The sequence below is a fragment of the Panicum virgatum genome, chromosome 2N (assembly GCF_016808335.1).
Source record: "Panicum virgatum strain AP13 chromosome 2N, P.virgatum_v5, whole genome shotgun sequence".
NCBI classification, from domain to species: Eukaryota; Viridiplantae; Streptophyta; class Magnoliopsida; order Poales; family Poaceae; genus Panicum; species Panicum virgatum.
In genome coordinates this window covers 17,656,908-17,673,321 of record NC_053146.1, presented here as the reverse complement: position 1 = coordinate 17,673,321, position 16,414 = coordinate 17,656,908, and the positions used below count along the sequence as shown (strand labels likewise).

The 16,414-nt window shown below is 43.4% G+C and overlaps 2 protein-coding genes across 3 annotated transcripts; both read right to left on the bottom strand.

Annotated features, from left to right (window-relative positions):
• Positions 1-230: 230 nt before the first annotated feature.
• Positions 231-7,342, bottom strand: LOC120659902 (putative serine carboxypeptidase-like 52). Its single transcript, XM_039938165.1, has 10 exons — positions 6,874-7,342; positions 6,612-6,754; positions 6,407-6,483; positions 4,550-4,646; positions 1,290-1,366; positions 1,128-1,199; positions 917-1,038; positions 708-821; positions 544-589; positions 231-447 (listed from the first exon to the last, which is right to left on the bottom strand). Exons 1-10 carry the CDS (start codon positions 7,035-7,037, stop codon positions 364-366), a joined length of 996 nt encoding a protein of 331 aa, XP_039794099.1. The 5' UTR covers positions 7,038-7,342; the 3' UTR covers positions 231-363.
• A 1,675-nt stretch (positions 7,343-9,017) lies between these two features.
• On the bottom strand, positions 9,018-12,575 carry LOC120659901 (TLD domain-containing protein 2). Of its 2 annotated transcripts, none has more exons than XM_039938163.1 (8): positions 12,361-12,574; positions 11,238-11,689; positions 11,053-11,125; positions 10,854-10,934; positions 10,663-10,726; positions 10,163-10,250; positions 9,998-10,082; positions 9,018-9,318 (listed from the first exon to the last, which is right to left on the bottom strand). In XM_039938163.1, exons 1-8 carry the CDS (start codon positions 12,460-12,462, stop codon positions 9,280-9,282), a joined length of 984 nt encoding a protein of 327 aa, XP_039794097.1. In that variant the 5' UTR covers positions 12,463-12,574; the 3' UTR covers positions 9,018-9,279. The 2 variants fall into 2 exon arrangements, with proteins under 2 accessions (XP_039794097.1, XP_039794098.1); XM_039938164.1 differs by lacking the exon at positions 9,018-9,318 and adding an exon at positions 9,340-9,579 and having other exon boundaries at positions 12,361-12,575.
• Between the last annotated feature and the right edge of the window lie 3,839 nt (positions 12,576-16,414).

The window sequence follows — 16,414 nt, the reverse complement described above, 5'->3', positions numbered from 1 at the left end:
AGATTAAAAAGGACGTACCCAGTGCCGTAGGCTCCCGCACTGTGCGGGGTCTGGGGGAAATTATTAGCGGGAGGTCTTTCCCACACACTGTGCAATGTGTAGAGGCCACCGCTCGAACATGTGACCTCTCGGTTCACAGGCGACAAGCACTACCACTTGCACTAGGCCGCCCTTTTCAAATTAGCAAGATTCCATCACAAAATTTTTTTGCGTTTCATCTAAACACGCCCTCACACATGAATCATTCATCGATTCATAACAATCATCCATTCCTCCCCACCTGTCAATTGGACTCCGCATTATTCCAGTAAAGCGCTACATGAGCTAGTAGTGCCGTCCACCAAGATATATACGAGAGGATACTTAGAGTGGGCGGTTGAGTATCCAGCGCCTGAACATGGCGAAACACCTCTCCGGCTCGTACTCCGGTGCCGTATGCCCAGCGCCCTGCAATTCCGATCCCAATGCGACAGTTAGCAACATAGTACGTATCTGACGAAACTAAAGCTGAAATCAACAGATCGATCGCGCGTGCTCTACTACCTTGATCGTCGCGAATGACATGTTGTTTGAATAGCTTATCGTGAACCTGCATTGCAAATCAGGAATCATTTGGTCAGAACGAGACAGCTCATCAGTGAGTCAACTAGCCAAAACAAGCAGAGAGACAGGTAGAAGAGGGCGGAGAAAGACACCCAGTCACCCACCCGGCGGATTGGCCGCCGCGATGCCACGCCCTCCAGTCGTCAACGATGGAGAAGTTGAGCGACCTGACCCACGCCTGCGTGCCCAGGTGCGGCACCAGCAGGTCATGATCACCGCTGCAACCATGACAAACAAAGTCATATGATTGTTCAGAGTTCAGACGATTGCATTCCTTAACGGGAGCAGAGCCAGAGATCAGAGATAGTATTACCTGTAGACCAGCGCACGGTAACCTCTGGACGTCAGGTTCCGGTGGTACTTGATCACACTGCCCAGGTCGCTTGTGTAGGGCAAATCTTTGTCGTGGCATCTCACCCACTCGTTCACAGTTCCCTGATCAGTTCGTGGTATCTCACTATCTCAGCACTCGCATCGAAATGAGCTCTACTTGTGGAAATGTCACCTTGATCGGAGTAACTCACCTTCTTGATCCCGAGAGCTTCTCGGGTGCGTTTATCGTTCGCCCAAAAATACGACAAGTAATAGCCATAAGTCTGCATGTGGAACAGACAAGAATGACAGATATAAAGACACATACAGATAGAACGAATGCTCAGACAGAATAGAAACAGATGCGGACTCACAACACAACCAAATGGGGGTCGAGCTGGGGGGTGATTCAACTTCCCTGTTCCCACCTCCTCCCCAAGGATCCTTCTACCATCGAGATTTTTGCTGTTTTGACCGCGAAACCGTTGGGCTTCTCTAAAATGATCACGATACGTTGGGCTTCTCTAAAATGACCACGAATCCATTGTCCCATACGCTAGAATGACCAAATTTAAGTTTTTCATTTTTTTAATGTTTTGTTAATTTTTCTCCACATGAACTGACCAAACTACCCTCCACTCAAATAAACGTTATCTCTCTGCTGCGAGACTCCTCTGCTGCCGACAAAAAAAAAGACTCCCGCACCCCCGACGCCGCCGCCTTCCTCCGGATGGCGGCGTCTCCGGCGCCGGCGCCGCCAGGTCCCACGACGGCCGCCGCCCCTCCCGCAACGACCGATTCCGCCGCCCCGCTCGCGACTACGGGCGCCGCCGCCCCGCTCGCCGCGACCATTATATTATTGTGCAGGCTTGCATTGTCAAGTGGATCAGATGTCGAACCAATTATTGAGAATGCCTTTGAGGTAATTGATTGGGATGCTTTAGAAATTATCGAATCCCTTGATGTGGAAGGGAGGTTGCAAGTTGCTAGTGATGAGCAATTGTACAATGCTTTGGGTTTCGAAGCTCATGATGAAATGACAGGGAGGGGTAGGATGGCTGCGCCTACAATTCCACATATAGATATTGATGATGGTGCAGCCATTCCTGTGGATGATAACATACCAGATGACAGGGTGATTAACTATGACTCAGATGATCCTGAGTTCAAACTAGGTGCATTGTTTCCCTCAATGGAAAAGTTTAGGCTTGCAGTAAGGCAATATGCCATGAATCAGGAATTTGAGTTGCATGTAGCAAAAACCACTCCCGTCAGATATGATGGATACTGTATGGGCTCCGATGATTGTACTTGGCATGTGCATGGACGACCTGAAACAAAGGGTGGACAAACTATCATTGTAATGTTTTTTTTCTTTAGCTTCTCCTTTGTTATATTACTTTGTCAAATATGATGGTCCTTTGTTATATTACTTTGTCAAATATGATGGTCCTTGTAGTTACTGATGGTGATTGTTTTAATGTAGTTACTTGCTCCTTGCATTGAGGGTTTCCTGGAAGGATGTAGGCCTTATCTTGCCATAGACTCTACTGCCCTATCAGGGAGATGGAGTGGACACTTAGCTTCAGCATGTAGTGTGGATGGCCATAATTGGATGTATCCTGTTGCATATGGGTTCATTGATTCTGAAAATGAAGATAATTGGACGTGGTTCATGATACATTTGCACAAGGCTATAGGAGATCTTCCACTACTTGCTATCGCTAGTGATGCTTGCAAAGGTTTAGCAAATGCTATCAAGTATGTTTTCCCAATGGCTGAACATAGAGAGTGCTTCAAACATCTTATGGATAATTACAAGAAAAGGCCTTTTCCAAACAAAGAACATATGTATCCGGCCGCCCGGTCATATAGGAAAGAAGTGCATGACCATCACATTTCTATAGTGAAAGCTCATGCTGATGCAAAGGTCTTTCTGGAGACATATCACACCCTCAAATGGATGAGAAGTGCATTCAATCCGGCCATCAAGTGTGATTATGTCACCAGCAACATAGCTGAGGTTTTTAACAAGTGGATTAAAGGTATCAAAGATTTGCCTGTACATGAGCTTGCTGACCAGTTGAGGGAGATGATAATGGTCCTATGGCATAAGAGGAGAAAGATTGCACAAAGGATACAAGGTAAGATACTACCAGCTGTCCTACATATCTTGAGGGCACAAACTAGGGGTCTTGCTCACTTGAATGTTGTACAAGGTGATCATTATGCTGCACAAGTAGTTGACATGACAAGTACTAATGTGAGACATGTTGTGAAAGCTTACTTACATGAGTGTTCATGTGAGGAATGGCAACACACTGGTAAACCATGTCAACATGCTTTAGCTCTTATAACACAACAACCCACTAGAGATGTGCAGATGGAGAACTTTGTGAATGAATACTACTCAGTGGAAAGGTTCAAGAATGCATACAAGAGATTAATAGAACCACTTCCTGACAGATCACAATGGGTGAAAGTTGACCTAGAACTTGAAATTGGTGCACCACTTGGTAGAAGAAGTGTTGGCCGGCAGAGGAAGAATAGAATCAAAGGTGCTCTTGAAGGTGGTAGTGGTGGTAAGAAGAAGACCGAGAAATTGGTATGTAATTATGAAGGAATGAAGACCGAGAAAGAAAAGAAACGGATTAAAGGCCCCACAACTTGCAGAAATTGTGGCCTGTTGGGACATAGAGCTAGTAGCTACAAATGTGAGCTAAATGGAACCAAGAAAAGGCAAGTGATTTTTATTTTGTATATTGGACCTAATAAGTATTTACTTGGAGCTAAAACTTGTTGACTTGATGGCTGCAGGAAGAGACAACCGAGGAAGAACACTACTAAAAATTGGTTCCCTCCTCAACCTTCATCAACTAGGTAACAACCTAACATTGTTTTCTTCAAAAAAATGTTGTCATAAAAAATTGTTGTAACTGTATCATGTATATGTAGTACACTTGGTGTGGAGATGGGAGAAGGAAGTTCATCTCAGCTCCCAAACAGGAGGCCTGCTCGAAAATTGGCTCCAAAGAAGAACAAAAATGCATCAGTTCCATCAAGTGTTGAGTGTTGAATGTTAAATGTTATTTGAAATGTTTTATGTTGAACCAAATGTTGGATGTTGAATGTATGAACTTGCTGTTGAATATTGAACTACTTGTTGAATGTTGAATATGAGAATTGTTGTTTCAATATGAGAATTAACTGTTCAAATGAATCTACTTGTTGTTGAGTGTTTTTTTTTCTTTTTTCCTTGCTGCAACTCTCTGCTGAATTTTTTCGGGTGATTTTTTTCCGGTCCCAGGAGCGCCGGATAGGTTCCTGGCATTTTTTGCCGGTCGTGGGAGCCTACCAGAGCGCCGCGGCATTTTTCCCCGGTCCCTGGCGCGTACCAGGAGCGCCGGTCTGTTCCTGGGCTGCTCCTGGGCGCCTGGAGGTATAACATGGATAATTTGGTCTTTTCTCGTGGCTAAATACTTCCAAAAAACAGTAAATAATTTAAAACAGCAGCTGTGGTCATTTTAACAGACAAGGCAACGGATTCGTGGTCATTTTAGAGAAGCCCAACATATCGTGGTCATTTTAGAGAAGTCCAACGGTTTCGCGGTCAAAACAGCAAAAATCTCACTACCATCTGAGCCGTCCGTCTTGCTGTTAACATTTGGTACAGCAGACGCGTAGACGCATTTGTCCAGCAGAACCTGGGCCTTCTCAACTTCGTCGATGAGCTGCATGACGGCAGTTGTATCGTCAGTAAGTCACTTGAAACTATCGGTAACCGGCAACCGAAGTAACTTGAAGCATGTATATGCCCCCTTATCTCGGAGGAATTCAGAGGTACCAAACATACATTTAGAAGAAGTCAAGAATTGTTCTTACATCATTGAAAGTATTCATAGCCTGAGCACAGAGCGCATTTCCAGGGTTAATGTAGTCATGTCCTTGGCAATAGCTCAATATTGTCTATATAGTACATACACATAAAGGAAGTATGTAACAGAACTGCCGAGCTAAAACGCTTAATTAAGCGTAACCGTCATCATTTGAACACATCAGGTGCATTAGCTTAATTAAGTGTAACTTGACAGACTATTTTCAACCCACAAGCCGATCGAAACACACCAGAAGTCTCGCACGAAGACGAGCGCAGAAGTAACCAGCATGATACAATCTTACAAAAATAGTAAATAAAATTAAGACTTTTACAAAACAACTGTAAATTTAAAATATACAAAAAAAAGATAGCAGCGGGAAAGAAACTAACTTACAAAGCATTTTTACTAGAGAATAAATAAAACAAATGAAATAAGTCGAGGACTATCGAGACGCTAAGGTGAATGGCTAGGCCATGCTTCCGAGACGAAAATACACCAAGAAAACTAGAACGAAATCAAGGAAAAAGGTTTGAGAAAGGGACACATGCGTCATCGAAAGTTGTATGGACCATTTTATCCTTGTGGATGTCTCGATTTTATCCTTGTGAAAGGGACACGTAAGATTCTACATTACGGCTTCTTCAATTCGATTTTTGTGATGTTTCAGTTTTGAAAATCTCCAAGGTATAACTTGAAGAGTCCGTTTTTATGCTTAATAAGAACTGAAAGTACAGGATTTATGAGAGTAGTTTAAAAGATAAATCTATACAAAAATTACTACAATCTTTTTTCTTTTTGCGATTACACAACAGTCAACCCAATCTATAGAGAGAATACTTACTAGGCATAAAAACTTTATTACCAGTTTTTGTACTCTCTCATATTCTAATTTAAGGCAGACATAGATCCTCGGATTGCCAAGCTTTTTTATTTTTGAAAAATAAACCAAACTTTACAAAAAGAAACGGAAAGCCCAATTTACACCCTCAAATTATCATAAAAGTCCGATTATCAACCTTCAACTACAAACCAGATAATAGAGGTCATCCAACTGTTGAAGCCAGGTAAATTTGGCCCTTAGGGTGATTTCAAAGGTGTTTTTCCATTTTTAAAATTAAAAATAATAAAATTTAAACTAAAAAATTCATATTTAATTTATTTTAAATCTGAAAAGTATAAAGTAGTACCAAGATTTTTCTAAACAGGTAATCTATATATTAGCACTCTATTTCTCAGTTATTCGTATCCAAATTGTTTCATATTCCTAGTATATGTTTGTTTGTAGTTATACCTATTATTTTTTAATAAGTAAGATTCAAATAAATCAACAACAGATAGGTTATATTTTTAGAAAAATTCGGTTACCTATTTCATATTGGCACCTATTTCATATTGGCACCCACCTGATGATTGTTTGCTTGAAGTTTATGATAGCTCGAGATATAAACCAGACTTTCTCATTATAAAAATAATATGATCATATTGGAGAGTACAAAAACAATAGAGAATTCGAGAGGATAAGATCACCTCATATCCTTTTGTACTACTAGTACCTAGGCTAGAACTGAGAAGCAAATTCAAGAGAGAGCAGCTGAAGGGACGAAGCAGAGCACCTTGGTCCACGAGTTTTGGTTGTATCGCAGGCGCGGCAGCGTGCCGTCGTAGGGTTCCACGACGAACCTGATGGGACCTGCGTGCGAGAGCACTCATCAGTTGCATCGAGGCATGGATTGATGATTCGTCGGTGTCAGGATGTGGAAACTAACTAATAAGATGATATGATGTGTGTTGGGTTGTGTGGCATGGCGTGGTAGGTACCGATCTCGAAGGCGAGGCCGCTGAAGACGGAGCAGCGGTCGCCGCCGGTGAGCCAGAGGAGGAAAGGGGCGGCGGCGCCGGACTCGGACGGGACGAAGTAGTAGAAGAGCTCGGCGCCGTTCTGCTTGTCCATCTCCACGTACCTTACTTATTGCAGAGATCGAGCATTCGGTTTCAGTCTACTCGCAGCCACAGCTTGAGAGCAGCCAGAGCCCTGCTGCCCTGTTTCGAGGATCAGAAGAAGAAGAGTAGTGGTGCGCACCCTGTTTCAAGGTGGAAGGGGAGGGGCCCGTCGAAGCCGGGGAGGCTGGTTACCACTCGCCCGGAGCCGGAGGAGGCGCAGGCGGCGAGCAGGAAGACGACGACGAGGATGCAACGGGAGCTGAGCCGGAGGAGGCGCCCTGCCGCCGCCGCAGTCGTCATCATCGGTCAATCAGATACCGGGAGGCGTGCTCCTGGGTCATGGATGGACGGAGCTCCTGCTCCTGGGCTCCTGGCTCTATTTGTTGCCGCGACTGGCGGCCGCCACGCACGGAAGCAAGAAGATGATGGATGGATGGACGAACGACGCTGATGTGGCACGCGACGACGGAGGGAGAGGGACAGCGACGGCAGACGCCGGTGGGGTCGGGCGGCGAGGGAGGAGGAGTCGAGGAGAGACACGGCACGGCAGCGCGCCAGATGGTTGCGGATCGAGCTCGAGTTTCCCCGGTTTGGCTAGCACCAAGCTCCTGTCATCCGTGCGAACAAAAAGTCTCCATTAACAAAGGCCTGATAGGTTACCGTCAGAGGTAGGTGGCACAAGGCGCCGTCGCCGTCGCCGTCCCGTCCGTGCGCGGCGTTAAATGTCTAATTCAGCATTTTGAATAAGACCCGTTCACTTTCCAAAAAATTGCTGCAGTAACCGTCACATCGAATTTTGGAACATATACATGAAACATTAAATGTAGTTAAAAAAATAACTAATTACACAGTCTAATTAATTAGCACGAGATGAATTTTTTAAGTTTAATTAGTTCATGATTAGACATTATTTGTCAAGTAACATTAAACTATGCTACAGTAATTTTTCGTCCCAAAATCGCGAACTGAACGAGGTCTAAATTGTTCAACATTTTATACGGTAACTGACGAGTACATACCACAGACTGATACCTCAGAGAAAGACAAAGGCTCCTCCCGGACCGAGCCTCACAGTCGCAGGTGAGTGTCCAGTACAAAAGGAAGAGGCCCAGCGGCATGCGCCGGCAACAGCTGAGCAGCTGGGACTGGGACCTGCTTGGCAGGCCACGATCCTGTCTCCCGACCCACGACTTGGCAGGAAGCGAGGAACACGTGGTGGCGCTCTCCCACGATCCATTGTCAGATGCAATAAGTTCCTCCTCCTCTCGGTTCCATAGGTCATACGTCTAAGGGCGCATTTAGTTTCCCATCCAAAAATTTTTGGATGTCAAATCAGCACTTTAACCGGATGTCGGGAGGACTTTTCGGACACTAATTAAAAAACTAATTTCAGAACTCGTTTGGAAACCACGAGACGAATCTTTTGAGGCCTTTGACTGCGTCATTAGCACATGTGGGTTACTGTAGCACTTATGGCTAATCATGCACTAATTAGGCTTAAAAGATTCATCTCGTCATGTACATCCAAACTGTGTAATTAATTTTGTTATTTAATTACATTTAGTGCTTCATACATGTGTTTAAAGGGGAGGTGAAAATTTTTGGGTGAAAATTTTTGGGAACTAAACACGCCCTAAGGTTTGGTTTGGTTTTCTAGTTTTAGTCGCAAGTTCCACCACATTGTATATTTGAACACAAATTAAAAATACTAAATATAAATTTATTATGAAACTAATTTTAGAAGTCGTGATTTAATCACGAGACGAGACAAATCTATTTAATCTAGTTAGTCTATGATTTGATCGCTGATTGCTACAGTAACTATTCACTAATCATATACTAATTATACTTAATAGATTCATCTAAAACTCTAATTGCAATTTATGCAATTAATTTTACATTAAGTTAACACTTGGACATTAAAATTGATATCCCAACATTTAATGTGATAGCTACTAAAAAAACTAAATGAGACCTTAGGTTCCAGAGGGGCAAAGGACAAGGAGAGACGGATGGATGGATGGTGCCTAACGCAAGCAAGGCAAGAGAGACGACAGCGACTGGAGCTGTTCCCAGCTTACATCGTTCGCGACGAAAAAAAACATAAGGATGCCTGTTTGGGCTGACCACATTTCATCACGGCTTTCTTTTTCCGTGTACATTTTTCTTGAAAGCAGACGTTTAATCACGGCTTTCACGGGCGTGACTTTTGAAAATAACGCGTGACCATGTTTTTCTTGATCCAGAATTGCTACTGTGAGCAAAAAAGCATTTTTGGTAAATGACAAAAAGAAACGAAACGATATTAATGTGGGGAAGAATACTGCCATCACGACGAACAAGTACTACACTGTATCTTTCTTTCTTTTTTTTCTTCCTTTTTTATAGTAGACTGGTTTAACCACAGCTGACGGTCGTGTGGGGGCAACTAGCATCAGCTAAACAAGTAAACTGTCTCGTTCTTTCTTTCTCTTTTTTTGTAGACAAGTATACACTGGATCGACCACAGCTGAGGGCCGTATGGGGACACAACTAGCAGCATCAGCTACTTCGAACGGCTCCACGAATGCGTGAACCCCCACAGCTGCACAAAACAAAATGCCTAAGGTCAACAACAAGGCATGTGAAATCAAGTCTAGAAACGAAAATGAGTGTCAGCGATTGCAAAATGTAAATCAAGAATGTCGAATTTCCCATCTGAATAGCGGTTTTTTCATAGTTCGCCAATTCAAACGACATGGAAGAGAAATGTGAAGGTAGTGCTTTTTCTTTTTCTTCCCCCATCTGAAATGTCGTGCAATGATATCCTTATTCATCATGCCTTGCCCACCTCCAAAACAGAGAACTACCAAGCTCAAATTAATCTTAAGAGTTTAGTTGCGATATTGCAAATGCGCATGGCCAATATCATCCAGCACACTTGTGGATCAAACCTATCTACACAGCATCAAGAGTACTTCTCACGTCTTTACGTCGCAAAAAAAAATACCACCATGAAAAACGGTTTGACCAGTAACATCTTCAAATATCTACCATGGTCACATCTAATGATGTTTGATTGTATTTTACTAAAAGGATGTACACACGCATTTCAATAATAAACTTGTGGCCAAAGTATGAACTTTTAACTCAAGCATTTTTTTTAGTAAAACACCCTTTAATTTCTGCTGCATTTCTTACATGTCATATTAATGAGTAGCAGACTAGTATGATTATCACATGCGAACCTTTTTGGTGTAAACTCAAATTATACAATACCTTACCTCAACATTCTTTAGTTCAAACTCTGGAGTATATGCCAAGCATGAGTTTCCAAATGTATCGCATGATCCACTGCTTCCATGTAACCTGTTCAAACAGGATTTAGATACCATACAGATATTGTTCTCACAAACCGAGCAAAAGTATGACAACATAAGACAACTTACAAATCTTCATCAACACACAATGCGAAGCTTCCACCACCTCCAAATGCCAAAGCATCATTCAAGCACAAATAGTAGAATCTGTTTGCACCTGGATATGCTTTCAAATAAGCTCTTCGAACCAATAAAAAATATTTTTACATATTATTCTAGTGTAGAAAGAATTCTGAAAAAGGGTAGAGCCATATACAAAGTTGACAGTTCATTAAATAGTAAATGTCAAGTTATTTTGAAACGCATAAAGTTGTGTTATCAGATTGCATCGTTATCTTGAAAACTATGTTAGACTGCATATTTTAATCTTTCTGGCCCACTAACCAGTAGCTCGAACAAACTGCCATTGTCCAAGATGTCTAGGGAGTGACTACGATGAAAGTAATGTTGACAGAGACTAGACATAACAAGAAATGGCTACTGGCCTATTAAACAACTCAACACATTTTTTCTGGATACTCAACACAAGCTAATCGTTCGTGTGTTTTTCTTCCACAAACTATTCTTACCAGTTGGTCTGAAAAGTCTAGGTTCACCATGTATCGTTGTGAACACAAATGTCTGGTTTGTTCCCTGGTCCAGAAGAGAAGTAACGATAGTTACTATACAGGATGGATAAAACTTAGATATCTTCATGCACATGCAGCATGACTTGTATTTATTATGCATGAGTACTATGTGCAATTTCTTTATGGCTGACCTGGTATTTCCTTTTCTCTGTAGGCCGCAAAGGACTGTTCAATAAGCCACCAAACACAGCCCCTTTCATATCTCCAACAATCTAATGAAAGAGGAAATAGGAGAAACATCTTTAAAGACGAAACATGGATTCCACAAAAAAGTATGGCACGAGTAACAAACCCCTGAAATGGTAAATACAAGTAGATAGTTGGACATACCAATAGGCATGGACCCTGAATATTCTCAGTTCTACGAAGAAGTGTTCTTAGAGATATCCCATGCTTCCAGGTGCTGCACTTCATTTTTTAAAAACAAGAATGAATTACAAAGTGCGCAGATAGACATTAAAAAAGGTAGTTTCCAAGAGAAAGCTGTAAGCATGACAGGCTGATTAATATTTTACCTATATAGCAATACCCAGTGGCACCCCTTTAAGGTCCCAGGGAGAGAAGAATCAAAGAAGGCAAACAGTTTTGGAGATACAAACATAGACTTTTCAGTTAGATAATGAAGAGCGCCTGCACAGTCTGAAGTCGATGTTTCCTCATTTCCATTCGAGTTTCCCACGGATCTGTATGACTGATGGACCTGGTTCTTACTAAAATCCCCATTCCTTTCATCTCTCTCACTTTCAGAACCAGACTCCTCACTCAATTCCTGCGGCAGATCTTGCCATGTGAATTCACTCCCTCTCCATCTCTTAGGAAGTGACTCAGGAGGTAATGGTCTCAAAGTCCCTGAACAAGGTGAATTCTGCTCAGGCCCTGAGTTTGAGGTTGGTAGAAGGGACAATACATAAGAAGATAAGGATGACTTCTTGGGGGAAGTAAAATGTTCTGCTGGGAGAGATGTTGCCTGAAACAAATTCAGGTTAGTATAATGTCCAAAAAGCAAGAAGCAAAAGATGTGCTGTTGAAACTAAAACAGATAACTGCTTAATGAAGAATTCATCGACATCAGTAAACGAAAAGTATCAAAATTACAGATGATCCCCATAAGCTATACACATGAATTGTTGAGAAAAATGTTAGCGTGGTTACCCTCAGCGGTGAACTTTCAAGCATCGAAGTGAAGATAAAACATTGCATAACAATGCAATAGTAAAAGAGGCAACCGCTCTGCACCGCTCGCGTTGCGATGCAAATGCACATCGAAATCTGCACAGGCAGGCGGCAGCGAAACAGCATGGTTTGTCTTAGCTTATCACAGGGCGCCATTCCAAGGGGCTTCATTTCGCCCAGGAAAAGCCAACCCCAAAATTCGATCTAGCAACAAGCCAGGGAGATCACTGATCACCGAAGAAACAGCTACGGCGCTGCGTTACCCGCAATGCCCGCAATTCGTGACGGGGGGAGATGAAAAATCGATTCTTTGGCCTCCAAGATCCCACCTTCCGCGAGATCCCAACTCCCCCCTCACCAACCACCGATCGACCCCGCAGAAAAAAGAAATATAGAGATGGCACCGGCGCAATGCGATTGCCCGGAGCGCGGGAGGGGGTAGGGGGCGAGGGGTGCGGATCTCACCAGCGGCGGCTGGACGGCGGCGGGGCCCGGGGAAGGGGAGACGGGGGAGTCGGCGATGAGGCGGGAAAGGCGTTCCGCCACCTTCTCCTTCCACGCGAGCATCGCCTCGCCTCACGCCCGCCCACCTGCCCGCGAGAGCTCGTGGATGGAGGGCGGCGACAAGCGACCGCGCGAGCTAAGCGGCGGCGGGAGGACGAGGCAAAAAGGAAGGATGGAATGGGGGGAGGGAGATTGATTCTATGGCACCGTTTGCGTGATAGTCAATAGTGACATTTTAATCGCTAATTACGGTATCAAACAAAATTAGTTTATAAAACTAACTTCAGAATCCCGCGCTAGTGACTCTGAAGAATCTAATGAGATCTTTGACCGTGCGATTTGAGAATGGTTACTATAGTATCACTATAGCAAATCATCGATTAATTACCGTCATTAGAATCTTTAAAAAAATTACACTCATCTTTAAAAAAATTTAGCAAATAGACTTCATTTGATTTCATTTAGAGACTAAAAACACGCTAGAATCCTAGCGCTTGGAACCAAATGAGGCGTATGCCGCACGCCGCACGCGTGGAGCAAAGCAAGTTAGGCCAGTTAGGCCTGGCGCCCTCCCCCCCCCCCCCCCCCCCCCCCCCGCGCCGACCGTCGCCACGGAACCGCACGCGGTTCACGGCACGGCACCGGCGGCGCAGGTGGGTCGGCGCGCGGTCGGGGGAGACGCGTCAGCGGTCAGCGGCCGTCCAAGCGCGTGCATCGCGAACTTGATCCGGCGAGCGAGCCTTTCGAAATTTGACATGGTGCGTGCGAAGTATTTCGAAACAAGATTTTTTCACCTATTTTCTATTTTCCCTCTATTTCCATTAATCTTTGTCTTTCCCAGCCAAGCTAAAAAGACCTATCTACCCTTTGCCTTATACACTTGAATCAATCAGGAGGGATCGAAGCCATTGTTCTCCTTCGTACTTCAGACTACAGATTTTACAGTCTTGTTTTTCGAAGCCATCGTTCTCCTTCGTACTTCAGACTAGAGATTTTACAGCCTTGTTTTTCCAAGTGGACTGATGTTATTTTCTCCCAAAAAATTTTGACAGTATATGGCTATAATTTTTTTGATTTAGGGATGACAAGTTGTATTATATATATATAGTAGGAGTACCTGGGTATGGAATTGGGTATGGAATAAGCAATCGAGATGGCCTGGCAACCTTCCACGACAGCAGACGGCGGCCGCGGCCTGCGGCCCTTTTTTCTTTTTTATATTTAAAAAAATCAAAATTTCAAAAATATATGTCCGTTTTGAAAATTTTCAAAAATACTCCCGGTCGCTCTATGGGAGGGCGACGGGCCCTAGATATAATTTTTTCTTCAAATTTTCAACGAGGTCCATGACCGAAAAAAATGAAAGGGGGCATGTCGCCCCCCAAGGCCTGTCGCCCGTTGGGGGCGACACGGGCGACAGGGTCCCTTCCCCCTATATAAGCCCTGGCCGCCATTCGCCGTCATTCCTTTTGTCATTTGAGCCTAAAAATTCAGAAAAAACGAGAGGGGTGAGGAGAAGAAAAACGGCGAAGCTCTGCCGAATTGCGTACTTGTGATCTACCGGTAACTTCCGTATGAATCCATTAATATTGTATAACAATTAAATTTAATTAGCGGATCAACTGAATTAGATTTGGTGCTTTAAAACACTCGTTTAGTATTACAATTTCAGTACTATTACAGACTTGTTTTTAAATTAATTATGAATTAGAATAGAATTATGAAAGTATCTTATTGATATTGCAGCATAAGGCAATAGCTGCCTCCAATTGTGGAGGATTTTCATGGACCGAAGAAAAATCTAGTATAATACTTGATATCATGACCCATCTTGTTATCAGTAAGAAGTTGGATCCGTTAGCGGATGGTACGATAGAGATGGTGTTGCCCAAAGTAGTAGAGTTTAAAGATTTCACATTATTTAGAGGTATTATGACGCAAGATGTAAAGGGACACCTGCTAGAACGTCGGAAGATATACATGAGAGTATGTGAACTAGCGAATCATCCTAATATCATTGGATTCTTACAAAGTTCTTGTAAGATATGGATGCGGCCAGAGGTGTATGAGATGCACATTAAGGTAACTCTCATTCAGTTGTAATCCCGTCCGTCATTTCGAATCCATATTTATGAAACAGTAATATTGTTTTTTAATTATATGCTAGGATTACCCCGAGGACACGAAGTTGATTAACAAAATGGTATCAAATTTCCGTAAATTGGTATGTATCTTCGGTGGACTTAGGCCGCAAACTAGACGAATGAGGTGGATAAGATCTTCGGGTGATAGTACTTGGCCTGCGCAAGAACAGATGCCCGAAGGTTCATCGAGTCATGCTGCAGCACCTCAACCACCAACTTGTGTTAACTGGGATGACGACATGGATGACTTCATGCCCCCCAAACCATGGCCTCCAACACATGATGTTCCTCCCCCTTTACATGAACCTATAATCAGAAAAGAGACAAAGGAAAAAGCAAGAGGTTCGTCAAGTCATGTTGCACCACCTACAGCACAAACTTGTGTTAACTGGGATGACGACATGGATGACTTCATGCCCCCCAAACCATGGCCTCCAACACATGATATTCCTCCCCCTGTACATGAACGTAGATCCAGAAAAGAATGACCATTTCTCCTTAGGTGCACCTCGAATCCAGTGTGAAAATGGCTTCTCAATTGAATCCCTAGCCTCTGCAGCCTGACTCGTGCCTGTTCCTGATGCGCTTACCTTCACTAGCTCTGCAGTCAACTGATCAAGCATCTGCCATAATGCATTGAATTTTCTCTGTTGATTTTGGGTGCACAACCTCTTAAACAGGTTCCTAAGATCCTTGTTCTTGAAGTGGTCATAGAAGTTTGCACCCATATGCCTAATGAACCACCTGTTTTGGACATCGAGCCACAATGGAGGCGTTGTCGCAGTTCCACGTTGCAATTTCAGTATTGATTGCAGCAGACCTGCATGCCTATCACTAATAAGGCACACATCTGGACGTGCAGCAACAACATGAACCTTCACTCGTTCAAGGAACCAATACCAACTGTCTAAGTTCTCATTCTCAACAAATGCAAATGCGAGCGGAACTATTTGGTTGTTGCAATCTACCCCGATTGCGGTGAGTATCTGACCTTTATACCTTCCAGTCAGAAATGTGCAATCAATGCAGATCACTGGAAGATAACACTGAAATGCTCTAACACAAGCACCTATGCAAAAGAAGGCTCGTTGCATAATTCTTTGCCCCTAGTCACGGCTGGTACGAGGTATGTGTCATAAAAGCTTCTAGGATTTCTAACAGCAACCTGGGATAACATACGAGGTAGGTTATCATATGATGCCTCGTATGTGCCGAACCGCATCTCGAACACCCTTTGTTTAGCCCGCCATGCCTTCAAATAACTAATGGTGTACTGATAAGTCTGCTCAATGTGTCGAACAATTATTTTTGGCTCATAATTTAGGTTGTCCATAATCAACCCATATATTTGCTTTGTAACAAAGTCGCATGATATATTGCGATGCGAGGGAAGAACTTCTGACAGCAAACAAGTGTGCTCTTTCACAATGGAACATTTCCAGTTCGACTTCCATTTTCCCTTGAATGCATGTACTCGCCATGGACATCCATCATTCACACACTTCACCTCATATTCTTTACTGCCAGACTTTACGACTCTGAATTCTCGTTTTAATGATATTGCTCATAGTCTCACAGCATCTTTCATGGCTTCAATGTTTGGATATGTTATACCTTGTACTACCTCATTCCCTCTGTACTCCCACTCATGATTTCGTACGTCTTCTGCGACATGACTGCCAAAACCATGCTCCTTCCACTCTTTTGGCAATGAGTACTGCTCGTCATCAGATGAGCCCTCATATTCTTCCATCTCTATTGCGGTTTGGTCTTCTGCCTCCATCTCGTCCACAATGCTATGTATCCTCTCTCCCTCATCAGCAAGGCCCTGTGGTCCCATGTTTTGGTTCTCTGTCTCTTTTGACTCATCT

What these genes read in the sequence shown, in the direction of transcription:
- LOC120659902 (XM_039938165.1), bottom strand. Translation starts at nt 7,037, where the DNA reads ATGATGACGACTGCGGCGGCGGCAGGGCGCCTCCTCCGGCTCAGCTCC. An exon ending in ACCAAAACTCGTGGACCAAG is followed by an intron (nt 4,647 to 6,406) that starts GTGCTCTGCTTC and finishes GCCGTCATGCAG; the next exon opens with CTCATCGACGAAGTTGAGAA. An exon ending in TGTCATTCGCGACGATCAAG is followed by an intron (nt 448 to 543) that starts GTAGTAGAGCAC and finishes TCGGAATTGCAG; the next exon opens with GGCGCTGGGCATACGGCACC.
- LOC120659901 (XM_039938163.1), bottom strand. Translation starts at nt 12,462, where the DNA reads ATGCTCGCGTGGAAGGAGAAGGTGGCGGAACGCCTTTCCCGCCTCATC. An exon ending in TAGACTTTTCAGACCAACTG is followed by an intron (nt 10,251 to 10,662) that starts GTAAGAATAGTT and finishes AAGCATATCCAG; the next exon opens with GTGCAAACAGATTCTACTAT. An exon ending in TTGTGTGTTGATGAAGATTT is followed by an intron (nt 10,083 to 10,162) that starts GTAAGTTGTCTT and finishes CTGTTTGAACAG; the next exon opens with GTTACATGGAAGCAGTGGAT.